Source organism: Phocoena sinus, chromosome 12 (genome assembly GCF_008692025.1).
Source record: "Phocoena sinus isolate mPhoSin1 chromosome 12, mPhoSin1.pri, whole genome shotgun sequence".
NCBI classification, from domain to species: Eukaryota; Metazoa; Chordata; class Mammalia; order Artiodactyla; family Phocoenidae; genus Phocoena; species Phocoena sinus.
Window position 1 is genome coordinate 20,131,165 of NC_045774.1, and position 12,112 is coordinate 20,143,276.

Here is a 12,112-nt window from a genome sequence, read left to right on the forward strand (position 1 = left end):
CCTTTAAATTGTCCACAGTCAGACTTTCAGGAGAAAAGGGAATATTGGGAATTGGGTTTATGTGGGCCCACATAAACCATGAGATTGATTCAGGTCTAGGCTGGGGAGGTAGCAACCCATGATGCATGGAGGTACGACGACTAATTAACCAGCTTCACAGAAGATGAACATTGTTAGGGGCCAGGGAGCTGGTTTCATTGACCAGTTTGAAGGACAGAGAAAGGCTCAAACTGCAGATACAAATGACTAAAGGGCCTTGGGTAACTTAGAGAGAATTACAAGTTCAAGTCTCAAAATTCACATCTCAAAGGCATAGGGCTTTCTTTTATTGCCTATGGCTGAGATCACTCAAAACCAAATTTGGGAGATTGGGCCCAGCAGATGTTGAATTACAAATTTATTATTGTAATACTTATTCATCTTGTCAAGTCAATAGTACTGACTGGGGCTTCCCTGGTGGCGCAGTGGTTGAGAGTCCGCCTGCCGATGCAGGGGACACGGGTTCGTGCCCCGGTCCGGGAGGATCCCACGTGCTGCGGAGCGGCTGGGCCCGTGAGCCATGGCCGCTGAGCCTGCGCATCCGGAGCCTGTGCTCCGCAACGGGAGAGGCCACGACAGTGAGAGGCCCGTGTACCACAAAAAAAAAAAAAAAAAAAAAAAAAAAGTACTGATTAAAATGAAAATATTTTAAAGGTAAATATTATACATTTAAGGGAGAAAGAATGACCATTCTATGTCAAACCACTGGATTTTAGGTCCAGAGTAGGGTTTCGAGGGTTAAGTCCTTGTTAGCGTTCTCACTTGATGGAACCCCTGCATGTTCACAGGAAAAGAACCCCAGAATACTCAGTAGTTTAAACTGTGAAGGAGCAAAGAAATTCCAGATTGGCTTTAACAAAGTAAGATTTATTAACATATTCATTAAGAAAATATTAATGTACCAGTAACTGGAAAACAATTTCTCTTCAGTGATTTATACATTCTTACACTATTAATTTAATCTCCCATAGAAGGGAGAATTTGGTTCCTTGCCTTTTCCAGCACCTCGAGGCCACCACATTCCTCCATTTTCAAAGCCAGCAGTGTAGCACCTGTAAAATCTCTGTATCTTACCTCTGCTTCTGCGGTTACCTCCCCTTCCCTAACTGACTCTCCTCCATCTTTCAAAGACCCCTGCAACTACAGTGGACCCACCTAGATAATCCGGGATAATCTTCCCATCTCAAGATCCTTAATTTAATCACTTGTGCAAAGTCCCTTTTGCCATGTAAAGTGACACATTCATAGGTTTCAGGGATTAGGATGTCGACTTCTTTGGGGGCCCATTATTTTGTCTACTTCAAATGCCCTCACCATGTTCCTCCCCTGTGGGAACACTTATCCATCTCCCCTCTAGCCTGTAAGATTCCTGAAGACAGATCGACCTTTATCTATACAGTATTGGACACATGGCAGTGGTGTGCTGCTAAGTGTTTACCAGCAGGTTCTCTACAAGATAAATATATAAAAAGGCCCTGATTTGTAGCATTTTTAATTCTATGGTTTAAATACCTTCCTCATGGCCAATTTAAGCTAATGACTTCACAGAATGTAGAGCTGCGAAAAGATACACAGTTGCAGCACACCACCTGATACCCCAAGAGCATAGATAATAGTAAAGTGAAGTAAAATAATTAGGGTGTGATGAGTTTTGAGTATTACTTTTGTTTTTATTTCAACCTAATCTATTGAACTGCAGGTGTATACAAATGAACTTGAATAACGGCCCTGTTTAACAAGAAGCTTACAAACTTCTTGAAATTGCCCCCAGCATGCTACTGCAAGGTAGGGTTACAATAAATATTTGCTGGATGGAAGAATGAGTTAAGATATCTGCTGATAGTATATTAACATGTATTCGGCTGTTAGTCATCTGATTACTGTCTTTTCTCAGGCACTGGTGCTAAATTTAAAAATAAATAGTGCTTATTCTAATTTGAAAATAGGAGAAACTAAATTTGAGCATTGCCTTTACTCTGTTCACAAGATGCAAAAAACACATTTTAAAGAATTTAAGTTTGGTTTTAATTATTTTGGTTTTAATGATTATTTTTAAATTTTATTTAATTCTTTAGCTATTTGTCAAACGTGGTGGAAGTCATGTGGATTTAGGATATTCAAGATGCTAACTACTTTATAAGAAATACATACTAGGAGGTTAAATATGAAACAAGCATTATGATATCTTGCTTTGGGAATTGTTCCAAACTCACAGTACATTAATAATAAGGTAAATCACTACTGCATTATTATATAGTATTAACTTGCTAATCTTTGAAATTTAAAATTGAACAATCTCCTGAGAGCTTTTATTTATAAGCTTAATGACAGTAAAACAATTTTTTAAAAATATTGACAAGAAGACATTCCATGTTAAGAGTGCCCTAAGGTATTTCAACTTGGCTCTCTCCATGATCTTTTTTAGTATAAAACACCTAAGAACCATGTTCTACAACTTTCCTGGTTAACTTACAGCTTCCCACCAGATCCAGACCACAATGAATCTGTGTGAGTCAAGTAAATTTGACACTATTGAAATCTTTTAGACATCATTCAGAATTTAAAATGTTAATTCCAAGGTGGTGGAGGGTGGGAAAAGTTCTAAAAGCAAGATGGCACACAACAGTGGGATAATCAGAGGGAAAATAACTGTCTAGAAAGGCTTTTAAAAAGTATTCTTAAGTTAAGGAGGCTTTTCCTAGTTGCTAATAAAATCAGATATTGGCAGAGGAGTTAACACTTTTCAATGAAGAGTGGGGAAGAGATGTCCAAGCCTGTGTGGGTTATAATTATTAAATGGCAGAGACTATGGAGAAAATGTGAGCACACAGAAGGAAGAGAATTTTACAGAATAGCACATATTCTGTAGAATTACATTTGTTAAATTAACAAGAAATATCAGACAAATGGAATGAATATCTATACCTGTATTTATAAATAAAACAATCTGATTTTCCTGAGACAGATGAGTGGCCAAATGTAGGATTTTTTTTCAGTAACTTATACGAAACTAACTAAATAAACATATCCAATTTATACTATCATGGCTTGAAAGCATAAAATCTATGTAGACATTTTTATAACCACACTTATCAGTTTTGATTGGAATCAAAATTCAGGGCTGCAATCAATGAAGATTATATCCGACAGCCATAATACAAGAACTAGCTTTCCCAGGCAGCACTAATTTCATGATTTACTTACACACTTCCTGTGGTAGAGCTGCTATCAGTGAGAAAAGACCCATTAGTCCTTTCCATCTGGGCCAGTCTGCAAAATGAAAATAAGGAGGTTAGAGAATGTGGCCATATAGGGCATAGTCGACTGGTACATCCTCAGTGTTCCTTAAACTGTCCTAATTCTCACAAAATACAGAACGGCCCAAATCCCCCAGCAAGACTTTGAAATTAAAACATCTAATGTTGAGCTATATTTCTATCACCACTGCCTTAAGGCCTGGAGACCTTTATTTTATACCATGTTACTTAGTCTCCTAATAGACCTAGTCTCAGAATTGACCTCCGAGACCCTTAGGTCAGTCTTCATTCTCACACAAATCTGATTATGTTCCTCTCGTGTTTAAAGACTCTCCATGACTCCCCTTTACCAAAGGACAGAATCCTACTCCTTAGCAGGTGGGCCCCCCATTATTGGACTTCAGCTTCTGTCCCTTCATTCCTTCTCATCCTTTCCCCTTTCTCTACCTGCAATCCTTTAAATAAACCACGTTCTTTCCTAGCTCAATGCTTTTGAGTATGTTTTTCCAATGGTCCAAGCCTGACTTTCTCCCAAAATTTTTACTTGGCCTAGACTCAGTTCAAATGTTACTATTTTATGGCGCTGGAACTAACCTTTTAAGGCACAGGTAGTAACTAGCACTGCCGATGCTTAGTGTATATTTTTTTCCTGAAAGTTTGTACATACCATCAAGACCAGCCTATACTCTATATTGTTTGGGGACTCTAAAATAAACCCCTATAATAAAGCTTTAGCATACATTTAATTACATATTTTAATTCATATGTGCACCCTCTCCTGAGAACACTTTCAATCCCTACTTTCATTCACTGAAAACTGGGTTACATTATCTAAACCCTGCTTGTACGGTGTTTGGGTTCTCATGAGCTCAGTAATCACATCCCATGGAGATTTAGTCCACAGAATGTATAGCAGGTGTTTGGTAAAGTGCAAATTACAACATGGAGAGATGAAAGCCCAGCTTTCAAATATAATGAAATCACGACTTCTGCCAAACTACCTCCCTTAAATCAAGGCACGTTAATGATATAAGATTAATACAGAAAGAGATACATTCTGGGTGGCAGTGCAGTGGAGGCCTCCTATCAGAGTTTCTTACCGTGTAGCATACTGTTCTATTCTTGAATGGGTATCATCATGAAACAGCTGAGGAGACTGTGAAGGGCTATAAGAGAGAAAGCAAATAAACAGTTTTATACACAAATGTTGACAGATTTTACTTTAGGAATGTTAGCTTAGTTAAATGATGAATCTGACATGCAAAGAAACCACTAGGATTGTTACCCAGGGGGCAGAAGTATTATTTTAGAACAAGAGCTTAGTAATCACCCCATGCTGATAAAGCTGATCAGAACATCAGTCTTGTGCATATGGAGCTGCGAATACTCACTCATAGTGCTCTGGCCACAGACTGATGAGTGCGATAGGACTGCAAAGAGGGCAGAGGGAGACAAAAGTCATAGAACAAACACTTTAGAGCAATTTAAGACAAAAGCAGTGGGCGTAGGGGTGGGGGACATTCTCAATTGTCTTCCACTCCCATGTTTGGTTGCCCTGAGGTCCACTGTGACAAAATCAAAACTAACAAATGACTGTCTATTCTAGAAAAGATACTGTGTATTCAAGTGCCTGCAGGGGCCTTTTCACAGATATTACAGGATATTTGTTATAGATAGCAAACACATCTTTAAGTAATCTGATTGAAAAAAGAAACAGAACGCTCTAAAATACCTCAAAGTTATGTAAACAATAATGTTCCATAACATACCGAAGGGAGATGCAATCATATTTTTGTTTTTCCTGGAGAAGAAACTTGATCAGAATGGTAAAGTTAAATACCGAAGACTACATTGTATATTGATGGCAGAGTTGCGATGAGAATGTTCTGAATCTTTGCTCAATTTTAAACGTAAAAATCCAAATCCAGGTGTACACAAAGTATCTCAACCTCACAGATTCACTGAAAAAAGATGCGACGCTTTCCTCTACACCCGGCCAAAATTCTCAATTATCCATAAAACTGAAAGCAACTTTTCTAGATCGTGATACACTCACTGTCTTCAAACAAAATTTTATCCAGAAGTTCTATCTAAGAAACTGACAAAAGGAACATTGCTTGAATCAGGGCTTGAGACTGGAACTTGATTATTCAGTATCCCTCCTAGCCCTGGGGGTACACTCCAACCTCCCAGCACTGCCTAGAAATCCCGAAGACTCCATGTATCCTTTGAAAACAAATGATCCTAATTAAAAGCTAGTTGAAACGCTAACCTTTTTTACTGGAGGGGAAGGAAGAAGAGGGAATACTGATGAAGGTGGAAATTTTAAATTCTAAAGAAAATTAGTTTTCTAATTAAGTAAAATCTCCTGCAAAAGCTAATGCTGATTGAAACAAAGAGGAAGAAAAGTTTAAATTATTCTAGATCTACTTGATTCTCCTATTTCTATTACAGATACACACTCAAGAAAAAGTTAATGATCTCATTATCTCCTACTGGGAAGCAAAAGTTGATGTCTGCATAGCAAAGGTTAAAAGAAGATGGAAGGTCATCTTATTGGGATGGAAAACTGAGACTCTTTGGACCTACTTTCAAAAACAGGCATTTATTCAGTCTGTGTTTGTCAGAACATCTATACTGTAAATAGACTTAATTACCCATGTATAAAATAGATACAACAACAATGAAACAAAACAGTATTATTCAATAGTCTTTTTACATCACTTTTCATTAACTCTGAAATATGTATGGTGTCAGGTAAATGATTTGCTATACACTTTCTAAAAAATAGGAACTGCTTGAGAGACCATTTCTAAAATTCAAGTGTACTACAACATTCGCTGTGAGCTTTAAATGTAAGAAACATATGTACTTTTTGATCTTAATTGAACTCAGAAAAGCTTTGTGAAACTGCTTGACTGGTTCCTGTAAGGTTAATTCAGTTAGCACAATAGTGATTCACTGAACTAAGATAAGAATGGCAGAGGCAGAAAGCTGAATTGAAGTTTCTCAAGAGAAAGTTTTTTATATATTGTGAAAATTTCTAAGAAAAGAAATAAAGATTAAAAAAACCCAAAAGTTTAGGCTTTATTGACTTCAAAGTACCTTGATTTGCAGAAAAAAATGTTAAGTGATAAGCTTTTTCATTTAATTCTAGAAGAGGAAAACTGGGCAATATTCTCCCTGCATTGTTAGAATCTATGATTAAAGGGGGTTAAAAATAAGACCAATCTATGTGTTAGCCCAGACTTCATAATGTGGCCTATCCCTGCTTTCCAGAGTAGTGTTTGAACAGAGTTTGGTTAATCACACACTAATATGGAAGGAATCTGACTCTACTAATGTTATATGAAATATAACCCAGACTTTCTTTGAAGAACTTCGTGACTCCTTTGGTGCCTTAAATTCTCAGCAGACTGTTCCTCATGCTTCCAACCTTTTTGCCTTCTGAAGTCCATTTCTCCCCAGGCAGAGTAAGTGCAGTCCCAGTGTGGTCTAACATACAAATCTTCAATGGCTCCCCACGGCTCTCAAGTAACCTACAAACACCGTGGCATGGCCTACAAGGTCCTTCATTATCTGGTTCTTGCTTTTCTCTCCATTTTCATTACTTCCCATCCCAGTTTCTGAAACAATCTTGTCTTCAGGCTTTTGAAAATGTTTGCCTTGGCTTGAAACTCTCCCTCTCCTCCCCAGGCACCAAACACTGAGCGTTTGGCCCTATTACTCTTTCAGTTCTCCAGGTTAGCTGTCACTTCCTGCCAGTGCAATGCCCCCACAACCATAATTCTACTTACTATGAATTGGTTCTTGCTACAAGAACTTAAAAAAACATGAAACTCATCTACTCCACCTTAACCAATACCAGGGAGAGGTGTCTATTTTACTCCTTTTAATCTTCAGGGAAACCTTTTTGGCCAGTAAATCTCACTCAATTCTCAAATTTCTTTGTCACTCTTTGAGCCTGTTTCTCAGGTTTATTTTCAACGGTAACTCTTTCATCAAGCTCTACTCATTTATTTTGATTTATTTTTTGAAAAAAAAAATCTTGCATAGTTATAAAATTAATCGAATAAGCCTAATCATGGATTTGTTTACCTTCTTTTACTAATTTTCCCATAAAACCCCTCCACGCACGCATGTATAATTACTGGATAGGGGATAAGACCTTACATTTTGCAGAGATGAAAGAGAAAGAAGCAAAAGAAAATTCTAATCAGCTTCATATATAACTTCAACACATTTACCACTTTGCTGGTTTTTCTCCAATGTTCTCTTCCCACAAATAGGAGAATAAATGAAATCAAATTTTTTACTACCCACTCATGTAAATTGTTACACCAGAAGATTAAGTGGCCCTGTACTGGAAAGGGCTCAGTAGAAAAATGAACTATACTGACTCCAAGAACGCATCCTAGGAGTGAAAAAAGAAGAAAACCTGCCCAATGTATCCAGTAGCTCATAAATCTTTTTCAGAAACGATCTTGTGACATCTGACTTAATCTTACACTCCTTCTTTTCTTTCTCTTGTTTTCCTCTCACTGACAATGCTGGTAAATTTATGTTAGCTAAAATGAAGCATCTTCAGAGTTACAGCCAAAAATCACAGCACAAAATTATTTGGCACACTTTTCTGTTCTTTTTTACTTTCACTGAGTCACCCAGAATAGAATGATTGATGTCAGTGATTGCTTTGACAGTGAAAGGCAAATTATCAAAATTGCTTAAAAGGAGTTTAAAAGATCTATTTATCTGTATGATTCATATGAAGGATGCAGATATCTGGGACATAAATGGTCCCAAATGGTTTATCCAAAGAGTGAAAGGCACATCACTATTTCAAACCTATCAAAGTATCCTATAAATAAAAGCACTGTGTGATAATTCTATGCTTCAGGCAACTACTCCAAAGGTTATTTAGATCTGATACCAAGATAAGTAAAATTTTGTCTTTATTAGAAGGTGTTCAGCATAGTTAAGCTATATATTGGATACTAAAACAAATAATGTATTATCATATACTTTTGAAAAAAAAAAATCTACCCACAAAACAGAGGACCAAAAATATACCTTTCCTTATGGATTTTAAGTATTTAAGTAGTGTCCTTTAAACTGAAATTGTTTCAATAAAATTTCTTCTAAAATGTACTGTGGAAAAAATGACTGGGAGGCATATATCCTAATTGTACAGAATTTGAAATCAAGCAAGGTTATCAAAAAGTTTGAATTTCTTGGTATGCTTTAAATGAGTATGTGGTATTTTTATCTACATATACAGCTGCTTTATATTTCTTTCTGCTGCACACCCATAATGTTACCTATAGAGGGATAAAAATACCTACTATGCTTTGGCTGTGGTCTTTCTTCTACTTCTTAGCAGTTCAACAAATTAAAAAAAAAAAACTGCACATAAATGTAGCAAAGCCCCTGGTCTATAGGGTTTTATATGGAAAAAAAAATTGGACTAAATAGTCTATCCCTCTATTTTGACATCTTTGAGACATGGACTGTCATAATACACTGGACGATTACTATTCTCTGATTATCTCTCATATACACAATAAAATGAATTATGAGTTTTGAAGGTTAAATGTCAACACATTTTTATACTTCTTATTACAATTTTCTCTACTATATAATGTAGGAAACTCCATACTTCACACTTTGGAGCTTCTCTTCTGTAGTTATTTGAGAGGGCATATTTCTGTAACTAGAACTTCACTATTCTTTACGACTAGGCACTCTGCTATGATTAGCAATAAAAGTTAATTCCCCCCAAGATTCAAGCACAAGAAAACTGCCTTGGCAGGCATATTTATGCTGATATTTTTAAAAAGTGATTCAAAGATTTAAAATCATATTTATTTTGATCTTGATGTATAATTGTTTAGTAATTTAAAATTTGCTCTTTCATTTCTTCTGGCTCACTTTAAAATTTCTTGTTCTTTTCATTTCAGGCTATAAATTGCTATTCTCTGCTTTATAATCCCAAAGTAATTTTGTTACTTGAAGCTTTGTTTCATTTATGTTTGTAAACTCAAATTATATACTTTTAAGAAATTTTGTCTATTTCATGTTTAGGAACACAGGCAAAATTAAACCTGGAAGTTTTGCTGTGCCATCAAAAGCAAACAGTCAAAATTCATGTTGTGAAGACTGATTCCAAGTTTATTTTACCTCTTTTAAAATGAAACATTTTACCAAAACACAAATTCTTTTTTGGTATCAGATTTCTCTTTTGTCACTAACATAAAAGTAGCAGATATCAGAGCATATACAAATACAAGTTTTAATAGTAAAAGTAAACTTACGTCTCTAAGTTGTCACCTTCAAGAACTGTCTGGACAGGCAGGTAGCCAAGCCGAGGATGTTTGGCAAAGTATTTCTTCGATCTGAACTTATTCTTCAGCACCTTTGTGAAGTCCCGTACATCTTCCCCAGATGTTGTCTATGAGGTTGAAAAAATCACACTTTTCTCATTAAAATGGAAGGAAGGAGACAACTATCTACAATCAAATTAGAGTAGATGTAAACTGATGCAATTACATGACCACAGTTTCAGTAGCTTTATGTATTTTTGGAATAGCGCACAAGGTCATAACACATGGCACTCAGGACTCATCATTAAATATATCCAGCAATTAGTTTACAATTTTAAATTTTCTGTTGAGCATACACCATAAGTAGATAATTTCCCCAATATGTTAAAAATCGGGCCTAAAAGTAAAATTAGTTTTGGCAATCTTATTGGTTGATTCCTTTCACTAAAAAAGCTGCAATATGTTACTAAACATTTGGTGATGATGAAGTATTCTGGATATTATATGGTTTTAACTAAGGTGAATAAATCAGGCTGAGCTATATATACAGCCTGTACAAGTCAACATATATTGTAATCTAGAAAAGAGAAATACACAAGAGAGAAAGTGCAGGGCCATACTGGTTCTCTGTATTGCAAGAAATACTGTCAGATTCTTGTTCTTTTCCAACCATACAAATATATAATTATTCGACATGGACTGAATTACTAATGGCCATATAAAATGTGACTTTTTAAAGAAGCATTTCAAGATGACTAGTTACTAATCATTTAGGGTGAGGTGGGCTGAAATCTACCCCAACTCCCAAGCCCTCATCCACTCAATGAGCCCCAGTTTTCTACTCTGTATCATCAATTCTAGTTTTTTGGGGAATATGTTAAACAGACATCAACTTTAGTCCTTCTGAAAGTGTATTTAAAATATTGATGTGTGCAGAACTGAACTGAAACCTTGGTCATCTGACTCCTAGCTGGCTATCCCTTCTACAGCTAGACAGACCTCATGCCAACCTCTTTACAAAGCGAAACCAGAGGACTTTTCTATGATAACAAACTGAGTACTAAATATATTGACTTACCTGCCACCTGCTTCCCTCCAGGACTTGCACCCTCCCCATCTGTCTTTTCCCTCATGACAAGCATGCCCAAGACTCATGCAAATAGAAGTTTAACAAAATGTAATTATTTTTTAAAACAACTGAATTGAGTCAACGCTTATGTGGTTTTGTTACTTTCTATTTGCTCCCATTCCACCTAAATATGTCTTCTAGTAAACAGTTAAGGAAACTTTTGATTCTCTAAGCTTGCAGAGCAGAGAGAAAACATAAATCAGCCCAAGCTATTTATACATCAATCTTTGCTTTATTTAAAAGGATATGTATAGCAAGCAAAGCCCACATTCTCAGTAGGCCTTGCTATCAGACCCACAATGTCAAATCTTTTCCTGAATAACAAAGAAAAAACTATATAATACCTGCAGTTATATAGGTACAGACCCTCCCAAATATAAAGTGTAGAAAATGAGCTATTAACGGGGGAAAAAAAAAATCCAAGGCACTCTGTAGAGGAAAAAGGGTTGCTATAAGAGGATTGTTTGGGGGTATTAAAATCTAACCAGGCAGAACAGGAGAAAGAAACAGAACACAGTTGGGAGTAAAGAAGGCAATATTTAGAGACACAATGCCTGCTACAGAGAATAAAGCCAAAAGGATATATCACTACTATAAAGGACATTTGGACTTTTAGCAATGGGTATCACAACCACAGATCATTAAGTTTATACATATGTTTATCCTGAATGTTTTGGTAAAGAGACAAAAAAAGGAAGAAGCTTTCCATGATAGAAATACAAAAAGAAGGCCCCATGCAATAATAAGCATTTATGACCCAATTTATTTCTATGTCTGTCCTTAACACACTGTTAATATACAAGGAGATAAAGAAGTAACGGCCTCCAGCTTTTACTTGGTCCATTTCCATCTGGCAATAAGAAGGTTTTTATTGCTCGGGCCAGTGATTTTCAAGCCATATCCAGGTCTTTAACTCAGGCAGCCCTGAGTGGGGCGGGTGGGAGAAAAGGCCAGGTGGGCAAGGCACCGGGCCACTTCCCCAGTCTGCCTCAGCCAGGACAGCGTACAATACAGTGGCCTTTAGTATATTCATGGCGCTGTGCAACCATCACCACAATCTAATTCTAGAACATCATCATCACCTCAAAAAGAAAGAAAGCCTGTACCGATTAGCAATCATTCCCACCCCTCTCCCCACCCCCATCTCCTCCCCTCAGCCTCTGGCAACCACTAATCTACTTTCTGTTCCTGTGGATTTGTCCATTCTGGACATTTCTTATAAATGGAATCAAATAACATGTGGTCTTTTGTGACTGGCTTCTTTTACTTAGTATAATGTTCTTCTAGCTTATCTCTATTTTGGTTTCAATGTGAACTCTTGCTTGGGAAAAAAATGACACATCATTAAAAGTACAAGTACAATTCCG

The 12,112-nt window shown here is 36.6% G+C and overlaps 1 protein-coding gene across 3 annotated transcripts in view; it reads right to left on the reverse strand.

Annotated features, from left to right (window-relative positions):
* UTRN (utrophin) overlaps positions 1–12,112 on the reverse strand; it is a 561,071-nt gene that overhangs the window by 24,590 nt on the left and 524,369 nt on the right. For all 3 annotated transcript variants that reach the window (XM_032650818.1, XM_032650820.1, XM_032650819.1), the window contains 4 exons: positions 9,608–9,744; positions 4,688–4,726; positions 4,397–4,462; positions 3,244–3,309 (listed from right to left, as the gene is read on the reverse strand). In XM_032650818.1, coding sequence (XP_032506709.1) covers positions 3,244–3,309; positions 4,397–4,462; positions 4,688–4,726; positions 9,608–9,744 — 308 coding nt within the window. The remainder of the gene's footprint in view (positions 1–3,243; positions 3,310–4,396; positions 4,463–4,687; positions 4,727–9,607; positions 9,745–12,112) is intronic.